The sequence below is a fragment of the Tripterygium wilfordii genome, chromosome 12, assembly GCF_013401445.1.
Source record: "Tripterygium wilfordii isolate XIE 37 chromosome 12, ASM1340144v1, whole genome shotgun sequence".
NCBI lineage: Eukaryota > Viridiplantae > Streptophyta > Magnoliopsida > Celastrales > Celastraceae > Tripterygium > Tripterygium wilfordii.
This window is the reverse complement of record NC_052243.1, coordinates 10,166,609-10,186,292: the sequence shown is the minus strand read 5'-3', so window position 1 is coordinate 10,186,292 and position 19,684 is coordinate 10,166,609. Positions and strand designations below refer to the sequence as shown.

General features: G+C 37.3%; 3 protein-coding genes across 5 annotated transcripts; 2 read left to right on the top strand and 1 right to left on the bottom strand.

The window, feature by feature from the left end:
• The first annotated feature begins 401 nt into the window (after positions 1–401).
• On the top strand, positions 402–2,060 carry LOC120011310 (glutaredoxin-like). The gene is made up of 4 exons (XM_038862399.1): positions 402–543; positions 640–728; positions 1,518–1,616; positions 1,735–2,060. The coding sequence occupies exons 1-4, from the start codon at positions 488–490 to the stop codon at positions 1,812–1,814; spliced, it is 324 nt and encodes a 107-aa protein (XP_038718327.1). The 5' UTR covers positions 402–487; the 3' UTR covers positions 1,815–2,060.
• A 607-nt stretch (positions 2,061–2,667) lies between these two features.
• On the top strand, positions 2,668–15,756 carry LOC120010088 (polyribonucleotide nucleotidyltransferase 2, mitochondrial-like). Of its 3 annotated transcripts, XM_038860782.1 has the most exons (16): positions 2,668–3,098; positions 3,803–3,958; positions 4,050–4,220; positions 4,921–5,046; positions 5,123–5,284; positions 5,416–5,535; positions 6,226–6,363; positions 6,444–6,606; positions 7,552–7,677; positions 7,995–8,125; positions 8,451–8,670; positions 8,777–8,860; positions 9,548–9,627; positions 11,320–11,463; positions 12,871–13,560; positions 15,155–15,756. In XM_038860782.1, the coding sequence occupies exons 1-16, from the start codon at positions 2,763–2,765 to the stop codon at positions 15,257–15,259; spliced, it is 2,952 nt and encodes a 983-aa protein (XP_038716710.1). In that variant the 5' UTR covers positions 2,668–2,762; the 3' UTR covers positions 15,260–15,756. The 3 variants fall into 3 exon arrangements, with proteins under 3 accessions (XP_038716710.1, XP_038716711.1, XP_038716712.1); XM_038860783.1 differs by lacking the exon at positions 5,123–5,284; XM_038860784.1 differs by lacking the exons at positions 4,921–5,046; positions 5,123–5,284.
• Positions 15,757–17,710: 1,954 nt separating this feature from the next.
• On the bottom strand, positions 17,711–19,684 carry LOC120011348 (probable cytochrome c oxidase subunit 5C-1). The gene is made up of 2 exons (XM_038862446.1): positions 19,532–19,684; positions 17,711–18,175 (listed from the first exon to the last, which is right to left on the bottom strand). The coding sequence occupies exon 2, from the start codon at positions 18,166–18,168 to the stop codon at positions 17,971–17,973; it is 198 nt and encodes a 65-aa protein (XP_038718374.1). The 5' UTR covers positions 18,169–18,175; positions 19,532–19,684; the 3' UTR covers positions 17,711–17,970.

The window sequence follows — 19,684 nt, the reverse complement described above, 5'->3', positions numbered from 1 at the left end:
GTGGCTCGTATTCGAGTGCGACTGCGAGGGGATTGAGACCCAAGGACTAAGGACCAGAGGAGGTTGAGATTTTTGTAAATACGTGGTCTTTATGTCCGTGATATTTTTATTTTTCATTTTAATTTTGTTATATAATCAATGAAAAATTAGTTACTTTTTCAGTAAATAACCCTAAAAGATTTTTGAGGGCATTGCCCCGAATCCCTACCAACTTTTTGCCCCCTAATGAAAATTCTCTTCTCCACCCCTGTCGCCAACCAATTCACAGCTTATGAGCCAACTTTTTTTGAACTAGCGTCGAAAATCACAACAATCACTCTATCAAACGAAGCTTTAAATAAACGGCCAAGATCATTCCACGTGCAATACTACACAGCATGACGGATCTCTGCCCTCTATCCCCTCCTATAAATGGTGCCACGAATCAATTCTCGTATCTCGATTTGGTGTTCTTTCTACGGTGGAAGCTTGAATCGAAATATCGAAAATGGCGTCAGTGAAGGTGAAGGAGACTGTTGCTGCCAATCCCGTCGTCGTCTTCAGGTCTCTCCCTCCCCTCCTCTCCTCTTGGTTCTTTATATACGTACATGGTGTATGATTTGTTGATTTCTTATTAATTTTGGAAATTATGTGTCACAGCAAGGCCTACTGTCCCTACTGCCTCAGCGTGAAGAATCTGTTACAGCAAGTTGGAGCCTCCTTCATGACCGTCGAGCTGGACACTGAAAGTATGTCTCTGTCCCTCTCTGGATTTATTTATCTATTTGTGTTTACATGTATCTTTAAGCATAATTTGTTTGGTAGGGTTGTAACATTTGGGCTTTCCTTAGAATTAAACCCTTTCTTTAGTAGAGGAGGATGAATCTGCTGTCAATTCTATTGTTTCCTGTGAATTAGGGCTTTCAGTGTTGGCTTTGTTTTGAGTTTTATTCATTATGGTTGATGGGGGATTGATCTGATTAGTCAATCACAGATTTCACTTCCCAAGTATAGTGGAACTCTAAATTATGTTTTATTGGGTTGTGGGAGAACCTCTTGTATCTTCCATAGTAGCAGATGAACAAATAAAATTTTGGGTGCAAATGAGAATATGACCAGGTTAGAAGCAAGTAAGCAAGTTTTTAAGTTTAGGGATGGACAACTAATATAGACTGAAACCTTCTTTGGTAGTACCTTTGAATTTGTTGATTATTGTACAATTGATTTGAAGTTGCGATGCTGTTAATTTAGTCATAAGGCTTCCAACATGATACACTGGCTATTTTTTGTCAATGGATTTGCAGATACGCTCTTGATAATTTCAATTCTACATGGTATATTGTTTTTCTTGAAAATCAGATCATCTGATATTGTATATGAGAATTAGTACTTCATCTCTGAATAAGAGAGATAAAAAAAATTATGCACAATGTCTTTCTACTAATTTATTGAGTGGACACTACCCTTGTTTTGCATAGAAAGTGAAAATGGATACCCGATCCAGTTACTTAATAATATTTGTGATCATTTTTTCAAAGGTGATGGAAGTGAAATGCAAGCCGCTCTTTTGGAATGGACTGGACTGCGGTCTGTGCCAAATGTTTTCATTGGGGGAAACCACATTGGTGGCTGTGACAGTATGATTCTAATCCCTTGTACTATTGTTATGATGTGTGCAATGTTGCTTAGAGACCTTTGTATATCCTTATATCCTTTATGCTTGTGTTACTAGTTAATGAATATCCTGTTTTGCAGCCACAACAGGCCTGCACCAGCAAGGAAAGCTGATTTCTCTCCTTACTGAAGCTGGAGCTCTTGCCAAGCCATCTGCTTGAAAGGATTTCGTTATCTGTTCGAATATAATAGCAATAAATGGTGGCTTTATCTTTTTCATTGGCGCCTTTGAGAAGACCAATACACCTGAATAGGAAAAATGACATAATTTACCAACTGGAGGCTATCGGCATAGGAGACATCTTTGCAAGTCCAGTTTATTGTTTTCGGATATAAACTCTGTAGACTTGATGTTTTAATGAGACTTGATGGTAGACCCAGTAAAATTGGCTTACTTTTATCCTTGCTTTGGAATTTGCTTGAGATCTTTACTTAGCTCCATGAGTTTGCAGTATGTTGTTTTTGATAAGATGTGTACTCTTTTTTCATAATTAAAGATTCGAGAAAATAAGAATATCTTTCAAATAAAATTGTGAGATGAAGGTAAGAAAACTTGTAGATGTACTCTGGACCAGACAATATTTGGATATCGGAAATTGCATCCATCACGGAATGTCCCGCAACCTCAATCCATTGATTGCTATTTGACCAATAAAACTTAAAATAGTCATTTTGACCTTAAAACAAAACATGAAAAATGATAAAAATCAAGAGGAAATGACACCGTTTTATGTTCTTAATAAATGATACTTAATTTCCAGCCCCAAATCACATTAGATCATAATTTTAAAACGTGCCATGATGCTTAAATGAAGTATCATTTTAATAATTTTTATTGGAGGGCTGTAGTTAGAAATAATCTCAACCAATGATTTTTAGCCTTTTATTTTGGGGTAAATTTTGTTTTAATAAAGATAAATAAGAAAAAAAATAGTGAAATAAAGAAAAATAAAAATTGTGAATATTCTATAATTCATTAATTCCCTAAAACCCTAAACCCTCCATGTCATCTCTCTCGCGCCTAAACCCTCTTCAACACTCTCTTCCTCTTCCTCTTCCTCTTCCTCTCACCCTCTCATTCTCTCTTTCTGATCTCAACTTGTCGATCAATGTCCTTCATAGTGACCCGAATAAAAAATCCACTCCTCAATTCTCTCCCTCACTTTCTTACATGGCGTGCCCTCCGTTTCCGCACCATTTGCAGCGGTCGCCTCGGCTTCGAGCCCTCCTCCTCCGATTCAGAGTCTTCTCTCAGCGCTGGCACCAAGTTGCTGGAGACCTACAAGGAGGAGTTCGAGATAGGGTCGCACCTAATCACCCTCGAGACTGGCAAAATTGCTCGCTTTGCTAACGGCTCTGTTATTTTGGGCATGGAGGAGACTAAGGTGTTGTCTACCGTTGCAGCTGGCAGGGGAGATGCTGTTCGCGATTTTTTGCCTCTCACAGTTAGTTCATTTATTTTTTGATTACGGCTTTGTGTTTTCTTTTTTTCCCCTTGTATATATGATTGGAGTTTTCTATCGTACAAGTTAAATAAATTGTGTGTTTATACTGTCATCTTTAGCTTTTCAGCATAAATGAAGAGTTTCAAACTTTTTTTTTAAAGTTGGTTAAATTTGGAGAGAAAATTGACACTTCACTGTGACTTCTTTTTGGAGTGGAGTAAGCCCTGTTATATGATACAGGGTTAACGTTATAAATGTGTTTTTCATGTTAGAAATTAATGGTAGAGTTGGTACTATGATTGGAAAAGAAATAATATTTCACATGCGTGTGTCTGTTTGTAAAATATTGGCCAATCCAAACTAGTTTTTGAGGAGTTGTTTCATTTCCTAGCTGAGCCATTTATCAGTTGATTAAATCATTGCACTTATATGCTCTTCACATAGTGGTTTAATGAGGTGAGCAAGCTTCTTTTTACTTGCATAAGGAAAAGTAAAAACGATAATTCGCTCTTTTAATTAAGAAATTGCTATGTAAGAGAATCTCAGAATTCATGCCATCGGAGATGGCCAATATTGCACTTTTGATGATATTCTTAGAACCCTTTGTTTATTTTTTAAGACACTCCCTTTTATCCTGGTATTCAGGAATTCTGTGTTGACCATTCTTTGGTTTTCAATTATTCATGCATTTGGAATTTTGCTAGGTTGATTATCAAGAGAAGCAATTTGCCCAAGGTGTAATTCCAACTACATTTATGCGGAGAGAGGGTGCACCAAAGGAACGAGAACTTTTATGTGGTCGTCTAATTGATCGGCCTATACGGCCACTCTTTCCTCCTGGGTTTTATCATGAGGTTCAGGTATTCTGTTGTTGCCTTGGCTTTTTTTGCAGGTTTCCTTCCCTGCATCTTTTTGTTATTGTCTTTTGATTGATTATATCTTATCTCATAGGTGATGGCAAGTGTTCTTTCTTCAGATGGGCAACAAGATCCTGATGTAATGGCTGCTAATGCAACATCTGCTGCACTTATGTTGTCTGATATACCATGGGGTGGCCCTATTGGGATGATTCGCATTGGAAGGATTTGTGGGAAGTTTATTGTCAACCCTACCATGGACGAGGTAGTACTCGACACAAGTTCTGATTTGCAGTGCTTATTTTCTGACTTTAATTTGGAACGAATTATAATTCCGGAAAATAGTGACAATGTTTTCAGTTTTTTCATAGGTTCTCCAGGGTCATACTTGATTGCTTCTACATTTACAAGTCCAAGTTTAACGATTACATAAGTTGATTACCTTTGAAAGAATGCTTGTTTCAGAATCTCTTTGAGCCCGTGCGTTAATTTTAAGTTTTTTAGTGTATGGTTGAGTCACGATATGATTTCACGTATCCTTCCAAATATTTGCCTCACAAACTCTAACTTAATTTTTCTATGTGATTCCCTGTAGTCAAATTCCATATTTATTTGTCCTTGTTTATGAGGGGTCTCCCACGTTTCAACCTATGGATGATATAGGTTTGTGTGCTAGCTTCTTTAACAGTTTCTAGTTTTCCCTTATTGAAAACAAAATTTTTTCTTATTTCCCCTTCCAGTTCCCCCTAAAATGAAATTCAATTTCTTTTACATTTTTGGGTGATTTGATTTTTTTGGGGTGCTTACTGTATCATCTCTAATGTGATAGTTTTCTGAATCTTTTTTTTGGTACTTGCTTTACCCGATGTTTGAGTTTTAGAATTTGTCTCCAAGTGACTTCTCATCTAAAACTACACAGTAACATTTTTACCTCGATCTAACATTTGAATATTGGTGCTATGCAGCTTATCCTAAGTGATCTCAACTTAGTATACGCCTGTACTAGGGACAAAACTTTAATGATAGATGTCCAAGCTCGTGATATCTCAGAGAAAGATTTAAAAGCTGGTTTGAGATTGGCTCATCCTGAGGTTTATCATTAGACTTCTCACATCTTCTACAAATTCTTATTGTTACGATGGTCTGATATCCTTTTATTACATACAGGCCGTTAAATATATTGAACCACAAATCAGACTTGCTACTAAAGCTGGTAAACTAAAGAAGGATTATAAATTGTCTATTGTGTCAGAAAGAACATTGGAAAAAGTTGGCAACTTGGCTGCAGCACGTATTGAATCTATTTTTACGGATCCAACCTACGGCAAAGTATATACTATCCTCAGAAATTATTATTTTTGGTCCGGGATGTGTTATCCTGTGTTGTTCAACAGTTCAAGTATACCAGCATCAATTGATGGTATCTCAGTTTGATGTTTATGTGATAATCAATTTTACAGTTTGAACGAGGAGAGGCCTTAGATAAGATTGCACAAGATGTGAAAAAGGTACTTGAAGAAGAATGTGATGAAGACAGCTTGAACGTTCTTCCAAAGGCAGTGGACACAGTACGGAAAAAGGTGGGCTACCAATGAAAATCTAAATGTAGATCCATAATATTTACTTTCCTCATAATTTGTTTTACATAACTGTTATATTAATGCGATGGGACTTCAAGTTTCAACAAAAGAATATTTATGGGGTTTTGTCCATCTTTTCTTTTTTCCTCAGCTGTTTTTGTTAGTATCTCGACATAAGAAACCACCATGTCTTGATTTAGATAGTAAAGTCAAGTATGCGGTGACTTACACATCTGGTACTATTGGCTTGAGCAATCTCTAGTTTCATAATTTGTCAACTAGGTTTTGTCATATTTGTGAGGGAGTAGTAATTCGACAACAAAGAAGCTTGGTTGGGATGGTCAAGTTAATTGTTGTAACTTCTTGCAAATGCGGGAGGTTGCAAGGTCAACTCCCGCACCCAGTAGTTTCGGCGTTATTTCCCGCACGGGCTTTGTCCCGGTCTTTCCTGTCACTAGCGTGGAGTGGGCTGGGTTGAGAGCCTGAGTTTAGGGCTGACCCAGCTGTTTGGTGGGCATCTTGTGCTGCTGGGGAATTCTCTGTTACCAAAAAAAAGAGTAGTAATTGGACTGCCCATCTGTAGAGTTAGGGTATTTCCACTTTTTGTCAGTTCTATTTTGTACATAAATTTCTTTCTTGGCTCTCAATCTCTTGAGGTTTGCAATTTCTCACGTCTCCTAAAAATATCAGGTGGTACGTAAAAGAATTCTCGTGGAAGAAATTAGACTTGATGGTAGACGTCTGGATGAAGTTAGACCTTTGTACTGTGAAGCTGGGAACTTACCTATATTGCACGGCTCATCCCTATTCTCTCGTGGAGATACACAGGTTGGGAAAAAACAAACTTAATTTTGAAGCAAATAGAGGGAATTAATCCTGATCATATATTTAAACACTATGTGTTGTAGGTTCTTTGTACTGTGACACTCGGGGCACCTAGAGATGCTCAGCGGCTGGATTCCCTGGTTGGTCCCCCAACAAAGCGCTTCATGCTTCATTATAGTTTTCCGCCGTTCTGTATTGACGAAGTTGGTAAACGAGGTGGCTTGAACAGGCGTGAAGTTGGACATGGTAAACTAATTTACACCATGTTATTTCTTTTCATTATAAGGTCAATTTTTGACAATTTTAAGAAGCAATTACTGTTGGTAGGGTGAGCTAGTTTTGTCTTGGGTCTGATTGGTCTAGGAATAGTCTCGATAAAAGTCTGTATTGTCCAAATTCCAAACTACAATTCAGCCTTAAAAAAATTCATACCATCATCATCATCTTGGGGTTGAAAACTCAACTGTTCCCTAAAATGAGATGGCATTCATCCTACGGCCAAACCTCATTACTTTGCCAAAAGATTCAGAGACAAAGCAATTGAAATTAAGGGTTCCCTAAAGATGTGCTAGGCGTTAGGCTACTGAGGCATCTTCCTCTTAAGTTAAGACGGCTCTTAAACTGTGGTCTCTTCATTGATAAAACAATGAAGGGATAAAGAAACATAAAACTAGCAGCACCTGAACGCTATTATGGAAAGATACGGTGGATAGAGATATTAAAGCTCCCCGACTTTATTTGGATGGTTATCTAGAGAACTTTTCATCACCTCTAAGAAACCCGGGCTAGCAACTGTTTACATTTTGATCTAGAGTTGTCATGAAAGTGATAAACAATTTCTGCAGATCTGATTTCTGGTATTACTCCTGTTTAGTGTTTTTTGTTTTTTGTGGAAAAAAATGTTTTCTTGTGGTTTACTTTTCCACTAGAAAATAGCAATCCATTAATCTGGGAGCTGTGTACTGTATCATTTTTCTTTACAACAAAATAAATTAGAGATAAAAAATTTATTTGCTTTTGCTTCCTCTTCTGTCTATTTACTAGGCATCAGGGTGTATAAACATAGTCTATACTCTATAGTACCTTACTGTATGGCGTATGCTGCACAGAGTCATAAATATGCTTTAAGGTGTACAAAATTTCATAATGCAAATTGTCTGTTTGACACTTTGAATTCTCTTCTATATTCAGGAACCCTGGCAGAAAAGGCTTTACTTGCTGTTTTGCCACCTGAAGACAGTTTTCCTTATACTGTCCGTGTGAATTCAGAAGTCATGGCCTCGGATGGTTCAACTTCAATGGCAACTGTATGTGGAGGTATACAGTATACTACACTAGATGTTCGCACTATATATTGTTTGGACTCTTCTCGTGCTTGTTGTTTGCAATTGAACTGAGAATCTTACCATCTTATTATTTATTTAGCTTTAGAATTAATTATGAATTTTAGCATCTCTTAGGAGAAATTTGATATTCTTCGCAGTGGAGTGATTCAAAATTTTGGATTTATGTCAGTTTCATGGACTGACCTAAAAGTTCTTTTCCTTTGTCCTCAAATACTTATTGTGATAAGATGATTAGTTACATATAATTGTGAATCAGTCAGAATGACATGCATTTTTCTTTTATTATAGGCAGTATGGCTCTGATGGAGGCTGGCATTCCATTACGAGAACATGTAGCTGGTGTTTCAGTAGGTCTTATCAGTGAACTTGATCCATCCACTGGCGAAATTAAGGACTATCGTATATTGACTGATATTTTGGTGAGATTATCTCCTTTGCTGGCTTCAGCTTTTAACCTAATGTGTTCCTATTGCAAGATGTGAAGTACTCTTCCAGGTACTGGTAAAATGCCAAAATTCAGTCTTTGAAAAATTCTAGGAACCGTTGCTCTTCATCTTCTTTATATCTCTGCATTGTTTTTTATATCTGGTCAATTCAAACTTTTAGACCTTTATTTGTTAAGTGGCAAATTCACTTGATCAATTTTTCTAATTGCTTTTTGGTACTTGTTTATAGTCTACTTTTGGCCTTTACCAATGTGTGTCATCTTATTTCTGCAAGTTAATGAAAATGTAATTTTTTAAGGGTCTGGAAGATCATCTTGGAGACATGGACTTCAAAATTGCAGGCACACGGAATGGAATTACGGCAATTCAATTAGATATAAAACCTGCTGGAATACCTTTAGATATCATATGTGAGAGTTTAGAGCCGGCACGAAAAGGTCGTCTTCAAATTCTTGAGCACATGGAACGAGAAATTAATGCACCTCGTACTGATGTTAATAGAAATTCCCCGCGGTTAGGTTGGGTTTTCGACATCCATTGATGCATTGATTTGGATCTAATATAGTTAACTTTTCTATGAAGACTCAATCTTAGTTTTTGGATTAAATTTGATTCATGATGCAGCTAGTTTTAAATATAGCAATGATGCTCTTCGTCGCTTGATTGGTCCTCTTGGTGCTCTTAAGAGAAAAATTGAAGAGGAAACAGGTCTCATTCAAACTTATGTATGTTTTTCATTGAATTGTTGTAGATTGCTAAGCTTTCTTGTCCACTATAGAGGGTCTTTGGATCAATGAGTTGTAATTTGGTCACTCCACCGTACCTTGTGGTTATTCCTTAATACTGTTTCGTATTTTTGTGGTCTCTGAAGTTGACTAGGAATGATTTTTTTAATTGAGTTTTCTGTTTTTCCTGTAATAATACCTACATTTGGACCATGGTTGATTGACTTAGTTTGAACCACCCACCCTTTGGCACTAATAGTCACTTTCCTTCAAAAACATATAATTCCAACTTATGTGCCATATGCAAGACCTTGGTATCATTGTTTGAAACATTTACATCTTTTTTAGGACACGGAATTATGGTTGATTAGTGGGATCAATATTTTTTTTGTCCTTCAAGAAGCAAAGTTCTTTCCTGGTAAATCTACAGTGATGCTACTGTTTTATTGCCAAGTTGTGTTGTGATATTACATTAGAATGGCTTGTGATATCAATCAAGTATTTCTATCCTAGTCCCACACCACATTAGGTGTAACGTAAGTTTTAGATTACATTTAATGCATTACATCTAATGCATGCATGTGATTAAATTGAATGGATTGCTAAAATTCAATATATACTTTGATAAATGCATGTTCATCTGATAAAGTTGTTTGCCCTGATAATCCAGGTGCACGTATGTCTGTAAGCGACGGGACACTTACTATTGTCGCTAAAAACCAGTCTGTGATGGAAAAAGTGCAAGAAAAGGTATCTTTTGCTTTTACTGAGATGCTGCTAAACTGTGCTTCATTCAATACGGTCCCCTTGGTGATATTCTTTGAGGCAATTTGATGTTTTATATCTTTTGATGATTTTTTTAGTAAAATGGATTTTAAATGTAATGAAACTATCCTATTTGGTTAGAAAGAATTTTTAGAAGTCTCAATCATTACTTGCTTACCTCTATTACTCATAAAGAAAAATTACCAGTAGAAGTTTCACTTACTGAGGTGCTTCAGAATTTTGTTCATCTAAATGCATGGTATTGATGTTGTTGAGGTACAAGTGAAGCTTCACATACATGAATGGACCAAGAACTTGAGGCCTTCTTGGGTTCAAATGGGTATCAAACGTATTCAGGCGTATTGCACACATGCATGGATAGGATGTGCAGTAAAAAACGCGAAATTGCAGTTGGCTTTCAATGGGATTTAAATGATTAATACGTTAAGTATATGTAAGATTAAGAAAAAAATTATTAAAGCAGTTTGCCAGTTTCAGTTACTCATTGAATGATAAATCACTACAAGTGCGGGAGATAGACTATTTAAATAGTGAGGGGGTACCCTTCAGTGTAATACTAAAAAAACCAAGTAAAAGAGTAAACAACTCCCGTACAGAAGGCTCCCGCAGTGGGCGGTGTCGGGGACAAGTAGGATGTACGTAGACCTTATCTCTATCTAATATGTGGAGAGAATGTTTTTAGGATTTGAACATGTAACCTCTAGGTTGTACCCCTGCAACTCTATCACTGGACCTTTGTCTGAACAATACTAAAAGCAAAAGAAACAAAAAATGAAAGCATCAAGAAATATCAAGGAGATTAACAAATCGTAGAGGCTGCTCCTTCGATGGCAGGGAAGCATTTATAAAATAGTATTGAACCCTCCATCTAAAGCTTTTCCAAGATGTGTCTCTTAGCCTTCCAGAATGCTCTTGTAGAAGACATGCTTGGTTGGCCTTCACATTTCTTGTTGGGTTTTTGTGGAGATGACTTTATTTATACATACTTTATGGTATAAAGTTTCATAGGCACTAAGGCATGTTTGAATTTAGCATTGAATTAATATTAATATTCTTAATAAGCTGTCATTATCAATTTTTGTGGCCAACTCTTGTGGTCAAAATTCTTTTTGTAGCCAATTGTCGTATGTCAATGTCTTTCCTTATCGGTCTCCTTTTTGTTATCTTAATGGTGATTGTATTAGTTCCTTGAAAATGCAGGGCATGAATTTGGTATATAGTTTGTAGGGAATTTCTTGAAACTTGGATTTGGAGTTTTTCTTGCTTTCAAAAAGTTTAGTTTGTTTATTCCTTTCAGTAAATTAACTTCTGTACAAACCAGATATTTGTTATCATAGGTTTTTTTTGTTTGGTAGAGTTATCTTATTTTGCATGAAGATGCGTATTACCAACTACCATGTCATTGGTTATCCATGTAAAAGTCGCTTGATGACTCCATTTTTTATGAACGTTGTATATTGATTTTAATGCTTGTTACTTTAGTGTGTGGGAGGACTCGAACCTTCGACCTGTTTGAAATCCTAAGGATTGACTACTACTAAGAGCTGACTCTTGCATTATGCGCGTTTAAACATTTCTTATGCATTATGTACTCGCTAGTATTTCGCTGTTGTCAGTCATTTTAAGTGCCTTAAGCAGTTTTTGTTAACTCCTCAGGTTGATTTTATCATTGGCTGTGAGATTGAAATAGGTGGGATATACAAAGGTGTAGTGACTTCAGTCAAAGAATATGGCGCCTTTATAGAGTTTAATGGTGGCCAGCAAGGCCTGCTACACGTTTCTGAGTTGTCACACGAACCGGTATGTTTCAAATTGGTGGAGTATTGGTCTCCAATTCTCCATCCCTCCCTTCCAAATGACATGCATATTTTCTTTAGACTTTCTTGTAATATTATCGAAATTGTGCGTGATTCTTAAATTGGCATAATATAATTCGATAGAAATTGACATAGACTAGACTTAAGCATTTTGTCTTAATCTCTGTTGGTTTCGATAACTGTAAGCACAAAAATATTGAGAAATAGATGATAGTACAGACTATAGACATGAAGACCCAATAATTAATGCCTAACAATATATACATTGGTCTTCATCTGGTCTTCATCTATCCATAGTTAAATTTTAGATTTTTCATGTACCGTGTCTTAAATCTAACGTGCAGAAACATGCCCCTAGATGGTGGACATAGTTATTTGGTGATCCTTAGAACTTTATGATAATCTTAAACTTTGTCTTTGTAGTTATGGCAACATGATATCTGCCTTGATGGATTCACTTACTGGCCGATATTTGGTGAGTGTCTTCTTAGTGAAAGGGCAAAAAAGGACAAGTGTCTTCTTGTGTTCTTTTCTTGCAATCTATTTCCAGTAAATGATCTCAGGAAAGAATATGTTCTCACATCAATATTGGCAACTGCTAATACCAAACCATCATATTTTGATACTTTCAAATGTATAGGGTACTGAAAGAAAGCATATACAGGGAAAGCTATATAAGGATTTAATTATCTGATCCCAGTTAAAGAAGAAATGGGCAGAAGAAGCTGCCACGTGTCTAAAACAGATGACGATTTGCTCAAAATGGTGCTTAAATGTTCTGGGCTTCGAGCTTCAATCAAATTGATTTTTTGTTATTTTATTATTTTTATAAAGATGATGATACATACCCTTTCCACTTATCAAATGTAACTATCTGGAATATGGTATCATAATGTGACAACAGTTGGGAAAAGAAAATTTGATATCACCGGACAATCAACAAACTGAACATACTTTTCATCACTGAAGGTGACGAAGAGATATCTATGCTGATCTACTATATTTGAACCAAAATTCTAAGTCAAATTTGTGAGTTATTAATTTAAGTTTGAATGCAAGGGAATACTAGTGTTAAGCCCCTCCCCAGCCGAAGAGCCCCCAGGACAAGGGCGACGCTAGGAAAGCGCTTTCTTTCAAGCAAAGTGCTCCAACAAAAGGCTGAACTTGCTGTTGAAAAAGAATAAGTGAAGAATTTTGGAAAGCAGTAGATACGGCATCCTTCCGCTCTGTAGTTTTTACCTTGTGCTTTTGGATTGTGTTTGTGTTTATTGCACCTGGTAGATCAATTTATTTATTTGTGGTTTAGATAATTTTGGCCCATTGGTTGCTAGCAGTCTTGAATTGTCTCCATATTATGTTATTTTCATGTGTTGTGATCCTCCTTCATCAGGTCTCTCGGATTTCAGATGTGGTTTCTGTTGGTCAGCAGCTTTCTTTGATGTGCATAGGACAGGATGTTCGTGGTAACATTAAACTATCCCTTAAAGCAGCTTTACCAAGACCAGGATCTGAGTCCAATAATGTGGTTGAAGGAAATGCCCCTACTGACAAAGAAGCTCCTAATGTTTGGGCATCGGTTGATAACATATCTGCATCAGTTGATAACATATCTGATGGAGGAGAAGAACATAAATCCATGCTAAAAGGGATTCCAAAGGGTAAACATGAACTCAGTGAAACAGCTTCTACCTCAACACCGACAATTTTGATTCGGAGTGCTGCTGAGTGTGATGAGGAGGAAAAATGTGCTGGTTTAAGTCGAAGTTCTAAAATGACCCCTAAACCTTATGATGCTTCAAAGAGGAATCATAAGCCAAAAAAGTCGCCAACTGAAGGCTCTGTGTTGGATTCAGTCTCTTCAATTTCTGATTTATTTCCATCTACAATAAAGAAGAAATCAAAATTTTCACAAAATAAAGCCAGTGCTAATTCAAATGATAAAGAAGCTGAAGAGGAGATTCCTGTTACTGTTAGAAAGCTTAAGATTGGAACCAAGGTTAATGCCAAGGTCTATGAAATTCGTGAACGAGGATTGGTTCTTGATTTGGGAGGTGGGATACTTGCAATGTATCGATTTGAGGTATCTTCTTCTCAATGTTTCATAATTGTTAAAAGTGCTTGTCCCATGACGTAATCATTTGTTTCGACTAACAACAACATGTCATTTATTTTGTTATGGTAAGTAGTGTCAACTGTCAAGATATGCTTTTGACAGGTGCTTGATTTTTTTTGAAATGCATGAGGTTCTTAGAAGTTAGAGCCTTAGGTGCTGCCTCTGGTTTATATGTTTTGCTTATTAATGTGAGTAAGTATTCTCTGATCTCTCACTCCCTCCACATACGTCACAATAAGAGAAAATAATATGTTTTTTTGAATGATGAAATTTAGTGATGACAGAAGGGAGGATAACAGGATGGTTCTCCATAGTCACAGAGTATCTACGATTCAGAAGGTTTATGACATCCGAAATTGAACTTTCGTAGTCCACTATCTTTGATTATACGGAATACAGGGAAAAAAAAAAAAGGTTAGGGTGAGCCGTAGCCTGGAGGTAAATTGTTTTACCTCAACCTTATCACTGGTTTAAAACCTGGAACTAGTCTATGCAATGCGGGGGTAAGGTTGGATACATTTTGCCTTTCCCAACCCCATCTCTGTTGTGGGAGCCTTGTGCATGGGAATTAACCCGTGAACCAGTTTCAAAAGTTTGTGTATGCATCTGTCCTTTAAGTTAAACATTTAGTCTCTTTTTTTTTTTTCTTTGAAAAACAGTTTTCTTTCCAAATTACGTGGTCAAATGAATAGTCTCAACTATTTCTCTTAAGCCGCTACTTAAGTTGTATATATTTGAGCTACGCATGAAAGCTGTAGTAGCCTTATGCATGTAGAATGATACATCTTTAGTATACAAGACTTTTGCCCTCTGCGTCCTAAAGAAGCATGTTTGGAATAGTCAAAAGTGGCAACTAGACTAGCTAGTATAGATAGAGCCTTAATTTATGTTCAAGATTGTATTGTTTCTCTATTGGCAAAAACAGATATGAAGCGTTATTCAAGCATAAACATGGTAATGTTTGTCCTTCGGAAAGATCCGCAATAACTGTATTGTGACTGAAGATCCTTATGACTATCTTCCCTTTCTTTGGTTTTAGACTTGAAAGATCTAGACTCTTACGTCCCCACCCTATGTGTTGTTTGTTTGTTTGTGTATGTATGTAGTTGGAGATATAACGCAATAGATTTCCATTCTGACACGTTCTGTTCTCGTGCAGAAGTATTTTTCTCTTCTTTAATATGTTTAATGACATCAAATGGTGTAAGATTCTAGTCAATCAAATTCATTTTGTAAAATCATTTTGCATTTTGATATTTGTATTTTCTTTTCTTCTTAATTTTATAAATATTTTCTTTCTTTTCTTTCCTCTGGCAACTTCTAGCATAAATAAAACAGTTTTGTTTGGTGTAACAATGTCATTTCTTAATTTATCAATCTAACTGTAATTTTATTGTCCTCTAAATGTTGATGTCTATTCTGTCTGAAGCTTTTCACTCTAATGTTTGTTTTGCTGAACCGAAGGATCGCCTACCCAAGCTCTCTTCACGCCTTTTTTTCTCTTTGATGCAAAATCCTTGTTTTGGTTAAAGTATGACCACCCTCATTTTTTGCCCTGCAGAAAAATGGCAAGAACCACTTTGAGGTGGGTGATGAACTCCGAGTTCAGTGTTCAAGTTTTTCTACCTCAGGAGTTCCTGTTGTGTCTTCAGTGAACGATGAGTAGTGTCATATTGGCTGCCCAATTCCTTGATTTACATCACAAGGATAAAGGCCAGAGGACACACGTTTTGATTGAATTCTCTGCTCATAGAGGGAATGACATGATACTGGCGAATTGAGTGGATTTGGATGAGGCTCCCTTCAATTTTTACCTACCTTTTACCGGATATGACTTTGATTGAATCAAAGCTGATTTGAGAAGGCTAATCTTGGACTTGGGTGCATCAATGTCCCTCTCAGATGGAAATTTGTTCTTTACGGACCACCGTCATGCTTTGAAAATAGCTAAAAAAGGGTAAACAACTCTTGTGCACAAGGTTTGGGTAGTGAATGTGATCGAGGACAAGCAGAATTTGTGTAGGCTTTGCCCCCACATAATATGTGAAGATGTTTCAATGCTTTGGCAGCCAAATTTAACACATTATTTCCAACTCTAACCGTAAATTTTTGTTAGGTCTAATATATTTCCATGGAAAGTTTTGACATCCCATTGCTATTTTATTGATATGTGGTATTTGCATCTGTCGAAGTGGACACTTAATTCCATTGCTGTCGCAATCAAAGAAGAGTATCAGACGGTGCCAAATTTACTGATGCCTGGTGGCTTTTGTTAGCAGATGGACTTGGATTTCTGATACATTCGGCAATGAAAGTAGTTTTTTTTTCCTCTCCCCTCAAACGATCCGCGACCCTTATAACCTCTACATAGGAAAGCTTTAAAATGTTTTGTGAGCATATGGATATTTTCTGAGCACTCCACCTCGTCTTAGTAGTCTTCCTCGCGTTCCACAACCTTTCTAGAGTTTGAGATGTAAACCGGTGCCGCATCCAAGACCTGTCGTCTTGTAGTCTCACCATACCCTAGGGATGCGGAGTGGTGTTGCATCCTCTTTGTAGTAGGGGAACATCTTTGCCTTCAGTTCATCTCACCAGTCTTCAGTGTGTTCCGTGATCTTTCTAGATTTTTGAAATACAGAACGACGTTGCGTCCAAAACCTGTCGTCTAGTGGACTCTCGAAACTCAGGGACGTAGAGTTGTGTTGCATCATCCTTACAACATTGGAATGTCTTTGCCCACATCTCGTGTCACCAGTCTTTCTTGTGTTCTGTGACCTTTCCAGATTTTGAGATATAGATTGACGTCGCGTCCTAAACTTGTCATCTCGTGGTCTCTCCGGGCTTAGGGACGCGGAGCGGCATCGCATTCTCCTTGTAGCAGGGGAATGCCTTTGCCCCCACCTCGTCTCACTAGTCTTCCTTGCGTTTCACAACCTTTTCAAACTTTGAGATGTCAACCTGTGCCACGTCCAAATCTCATGGTCTCTCCAGAGTCAGGGACACATAGCAGTGTCGCATCCTCATTGCAGTAGGGGAATGCATTTGCATTCTCCTCTGGGTAAGGTTCCTCTTTCTACGAGTTCTTCCAATACTCATGCTCTCATGGACCTGGGACTGCTCGGCCCTGATGCTCCACTCTCTTACCCTTACTTCGGTATCTTGATTTAATGATGCTCGTACGACGATTGTCCCTTTGATTGAGTGAAGCTCCTCCATGATTGCCTTGAGCTCCTCTTGCCCTTGCTAGAGCTTTTTTTTTGCTTACGACGCACTGCTTCCTCAATTTCTCCCTCTAGAAAAATCATGTCTTCATCTTTCTCCAACTGGCTTCCCTACCTCTCCCCATCTTCGGAAGGCCTGCCTCCAACCTTTGTTCTCGCTTTGGTGTTTCTGTCATGATGCAGCTCAGAGGTTTCACCAGAAAAATACTCGTTTCCCACAGACGACACCAAAATCTACACGACCCACACGTAAGCAATTGGGATCCAAACTGTGACGTAAATGACGAAATCTCCAACCTACAAAGAACAAGAGTGGGCGGTTCTTCGTGACCTAGGGACACTCAAACGCTCAAATAAGTGTCTTTCTCAATAATCAATCAAGTATCTATTGTTGCAATTCAAAGTGCATACTTTGAGAGAGACTTGGTACCCATATTTCTCTTTCAAGGGAAACAATTATAGACAATCTTCTTTAGCCTCCTCAAAGATCATCAAATTATGTTTCAATTTTATGTATCTTGGTTTTATGACCAACCACTTGATATTAGGGGTGTCCACAGTCGATTTCGACCAGTTTTTTAACATAAATTTAATCGACCAATCGATCGGTTATTAATGGTTTGGTCGATTTTTTTAGTTATTCGATCGATTTTTTGGTCGATTCTCACTAATATATATTTAACAATAACCGACCAATCGATCGGTTTGACCGTTGGTTCGGTTTGCCTCGATTGTTTTGGTCAATCCTACTTGATATCAATGATGATTCCTCAATGAAAGCAAAAAAATCTCTAAAATCACCATCTCGTCTTTATCTTCAACTGATTTTAGTTTTGATATGCATCTTGTGAACAGAGAAGTAGATGAGAACACCAGTTGAAGCTTGAAAAAATTTAAGGTCATGACTTGGTAATATCTTATACATTAATGACCCTTTACAGACATACGATAAAATGTCTTACACAATTGAAAACACTGAAGGAAAACCACTTTTTTTCTTATACAGAACGCCAGTTGAAAACACCTTTTATCTTATACATGAACACCAGGTGAAAACACTGAAGGAAAAAATATCAAGAGGTAATGTCTTCCAGCACCAACAAATCTTACACAACAACAGTGATCTCACATTTCTTGGGAGCACAATATAAACACATTATTCATCTTCGACCACAACGCTGATCTCCCCTTTCTCGAGGAGGTCATAGAACTCCCTGACTCGCCTTTGGGTATTCCACTGGTGCATTTTCCACAACCCTCCAGCCATAAGGCCGAGAGTTAACCCGTAAAATAGTTCTTTAACCACACTTGGGCCCTGACCAGCAGCATGGGCAATCTTATGAGCAGCAGGCATGTTTTCCCTGTAAGAAACACATTACAACCATATTATTTCCTCAAAAGTCAAAACACAGGTGGTGAAGGCATACATCTTGCATTCATTCATCAAGAATACATACTTTTGAACTCCAAGCAAGTAAATGAGGGTCATGCAGATTAATATAGCAATATTGATCTAGGCAATGTCAAACCAGAAAAATCATAGAATACAGGACATAGATTACAACCAAAGCTTTCATGCTTCCCTCTCTTCCTCACAAAGCCCTCCAAATAAAGATCATGTGACATCAAGAGGAGTGTAATATCAATGCACAAAAGCTTTTCAATTATGCTTTCAACATACTAACAAAATATCACATCCAAAGGAATTCGACTCAAGATTTCACTCCACTACAATTGCCCTTTCCAGGCCAATAGTATAATTCTTAATCTTCCTCGAAAACACTGCCATATGGTTGTCTTGCATAAATTTCATAGCCTACTTAAGCTGCCCAATAACATTAATCTTAAGCATAGGCAGTTGAAATTTGACTCCCTTTTTTTGCATTTATACAACTCATGTGTTTCACAAACCCCATACACTACAGGAGCCTTGTGCAAGGTGGTTGTTTACTACTTTTTTCACATTTATAGCAACTATTTGACCGAGATAAAACTATGACGAAGCTATAGTAAAACTAGTTAAGTTCATTTCTATCGTCACATGATTGTTCCAGTATGACCCAAGTCAACTTTTTAAGTGGTCCATTTTTCCGCAAGAGATTCTTGCTCATTACAGGCCAAGTACTATTTCTAAACTACCTGACCTTTGATTATCCACCAACCGCTAGTCGAATAAAGAACCTGCTATGCTTAATTACATGCACAAACTAGAACAACTTCTTCAGTTAGTAACAACATTTGTAAGCAAATAGAAACCAGTCTCATATTACAACAAAATATAATTATCTTCTATGCAGTCTGAGAGGGGGAACGTGCTCCCCCCCCCCCCCAATTTGTTTTCTTTATTTTCCATATCAAGACATGCAGAATTACCATTTAACTTTCCTATTATGCACGGTAATAATGGTAAAGTAGCGATTTACATCATAATTATATCTTTCCTAATTTGTAAATGATGAGCAAAATGAGACATGCATATATATGGGTAAGACTGTGTATCGGAGTTTTCCTTTGCATACATACCGCTAGAACTACACAGAAACACCACTAATATATTTCATCATAGATTTACCTGCCGAGGTAGCAGCTACATATACAAACTAGAAGTTATTCATCCAAAAACAAAAACTTCCAAACAAGTCGAAAATGTGCTCAAAAACCTTCAAATGAGCAAAATTGGGATAAGTGAGGAAATCAAATTGCAGATGCCACCGTACCTGTGTCCTTGTTCAGGGTGGGCAAAGTTGAGACGAAGCAGAAACACTAGATATTTCAGAAGAATCCACAGAAGAGGAGAAGATAAAGCCAAAGGTATGGCTCTCGAAAAACCCAAGACTTTCTTCAAAAAAAACAGAAAGAAAAACCCAAGA

Excerpts from the sequence above, each read along its gene's own strand:
- LOC120011310 (XM_038862399.1), top strand. The coding sequence starts at position 488 with ATGGCGTCAGTGAAGGTGAAGGAGACTGTTGCTGCCAATCCCGTCGTC. Across the intron at positions 544-639 it reads AATCCCGTCGTCGTCTTCAG|CAAGGCCTACTGTCCCTACT; the intron begins GTCTCTCCCTCC and ends TATGTGTCACAG. Across the intron at positions 729-1,517 it reads CGTCGAGCTGGACACTGAAA|GTGATGGAAGTGAAATGCAA; the intron begins GTATGTCTCTGT and ends ATTTTTTCAAAG.
- LOC120011348 (XM_038862446.1), bottom strand. The coding sequence starts at position 18,168 with ATGCCTGCTGCTCATAAGATTGCCCATGCTGCTGGTCAGGGCCCAAGT.
- LOC120010088 (XM_038860782.1), top strand. The coding sequence starts at position 2,763 with ATGTCCTTCATAGTGACCCGAATAAAAAATCCACTCCTCAATTCTCTC. Across the intron at positions 5,047-5,122 it reads TGAGATTGGCTCATCCTGAG|GCCGTTAAATATATTGAACC; the intron begins GTTTATCATTAG and ends TATTACATACAG. Across the intron at positions 9,628-11,319 it reads TGGAAAAAGTGCAAGAAAAG|GTTGATTTTATCATTGGCTG; the intron begins GTATCTTTTGCT and ends TTAACTCCTCAG.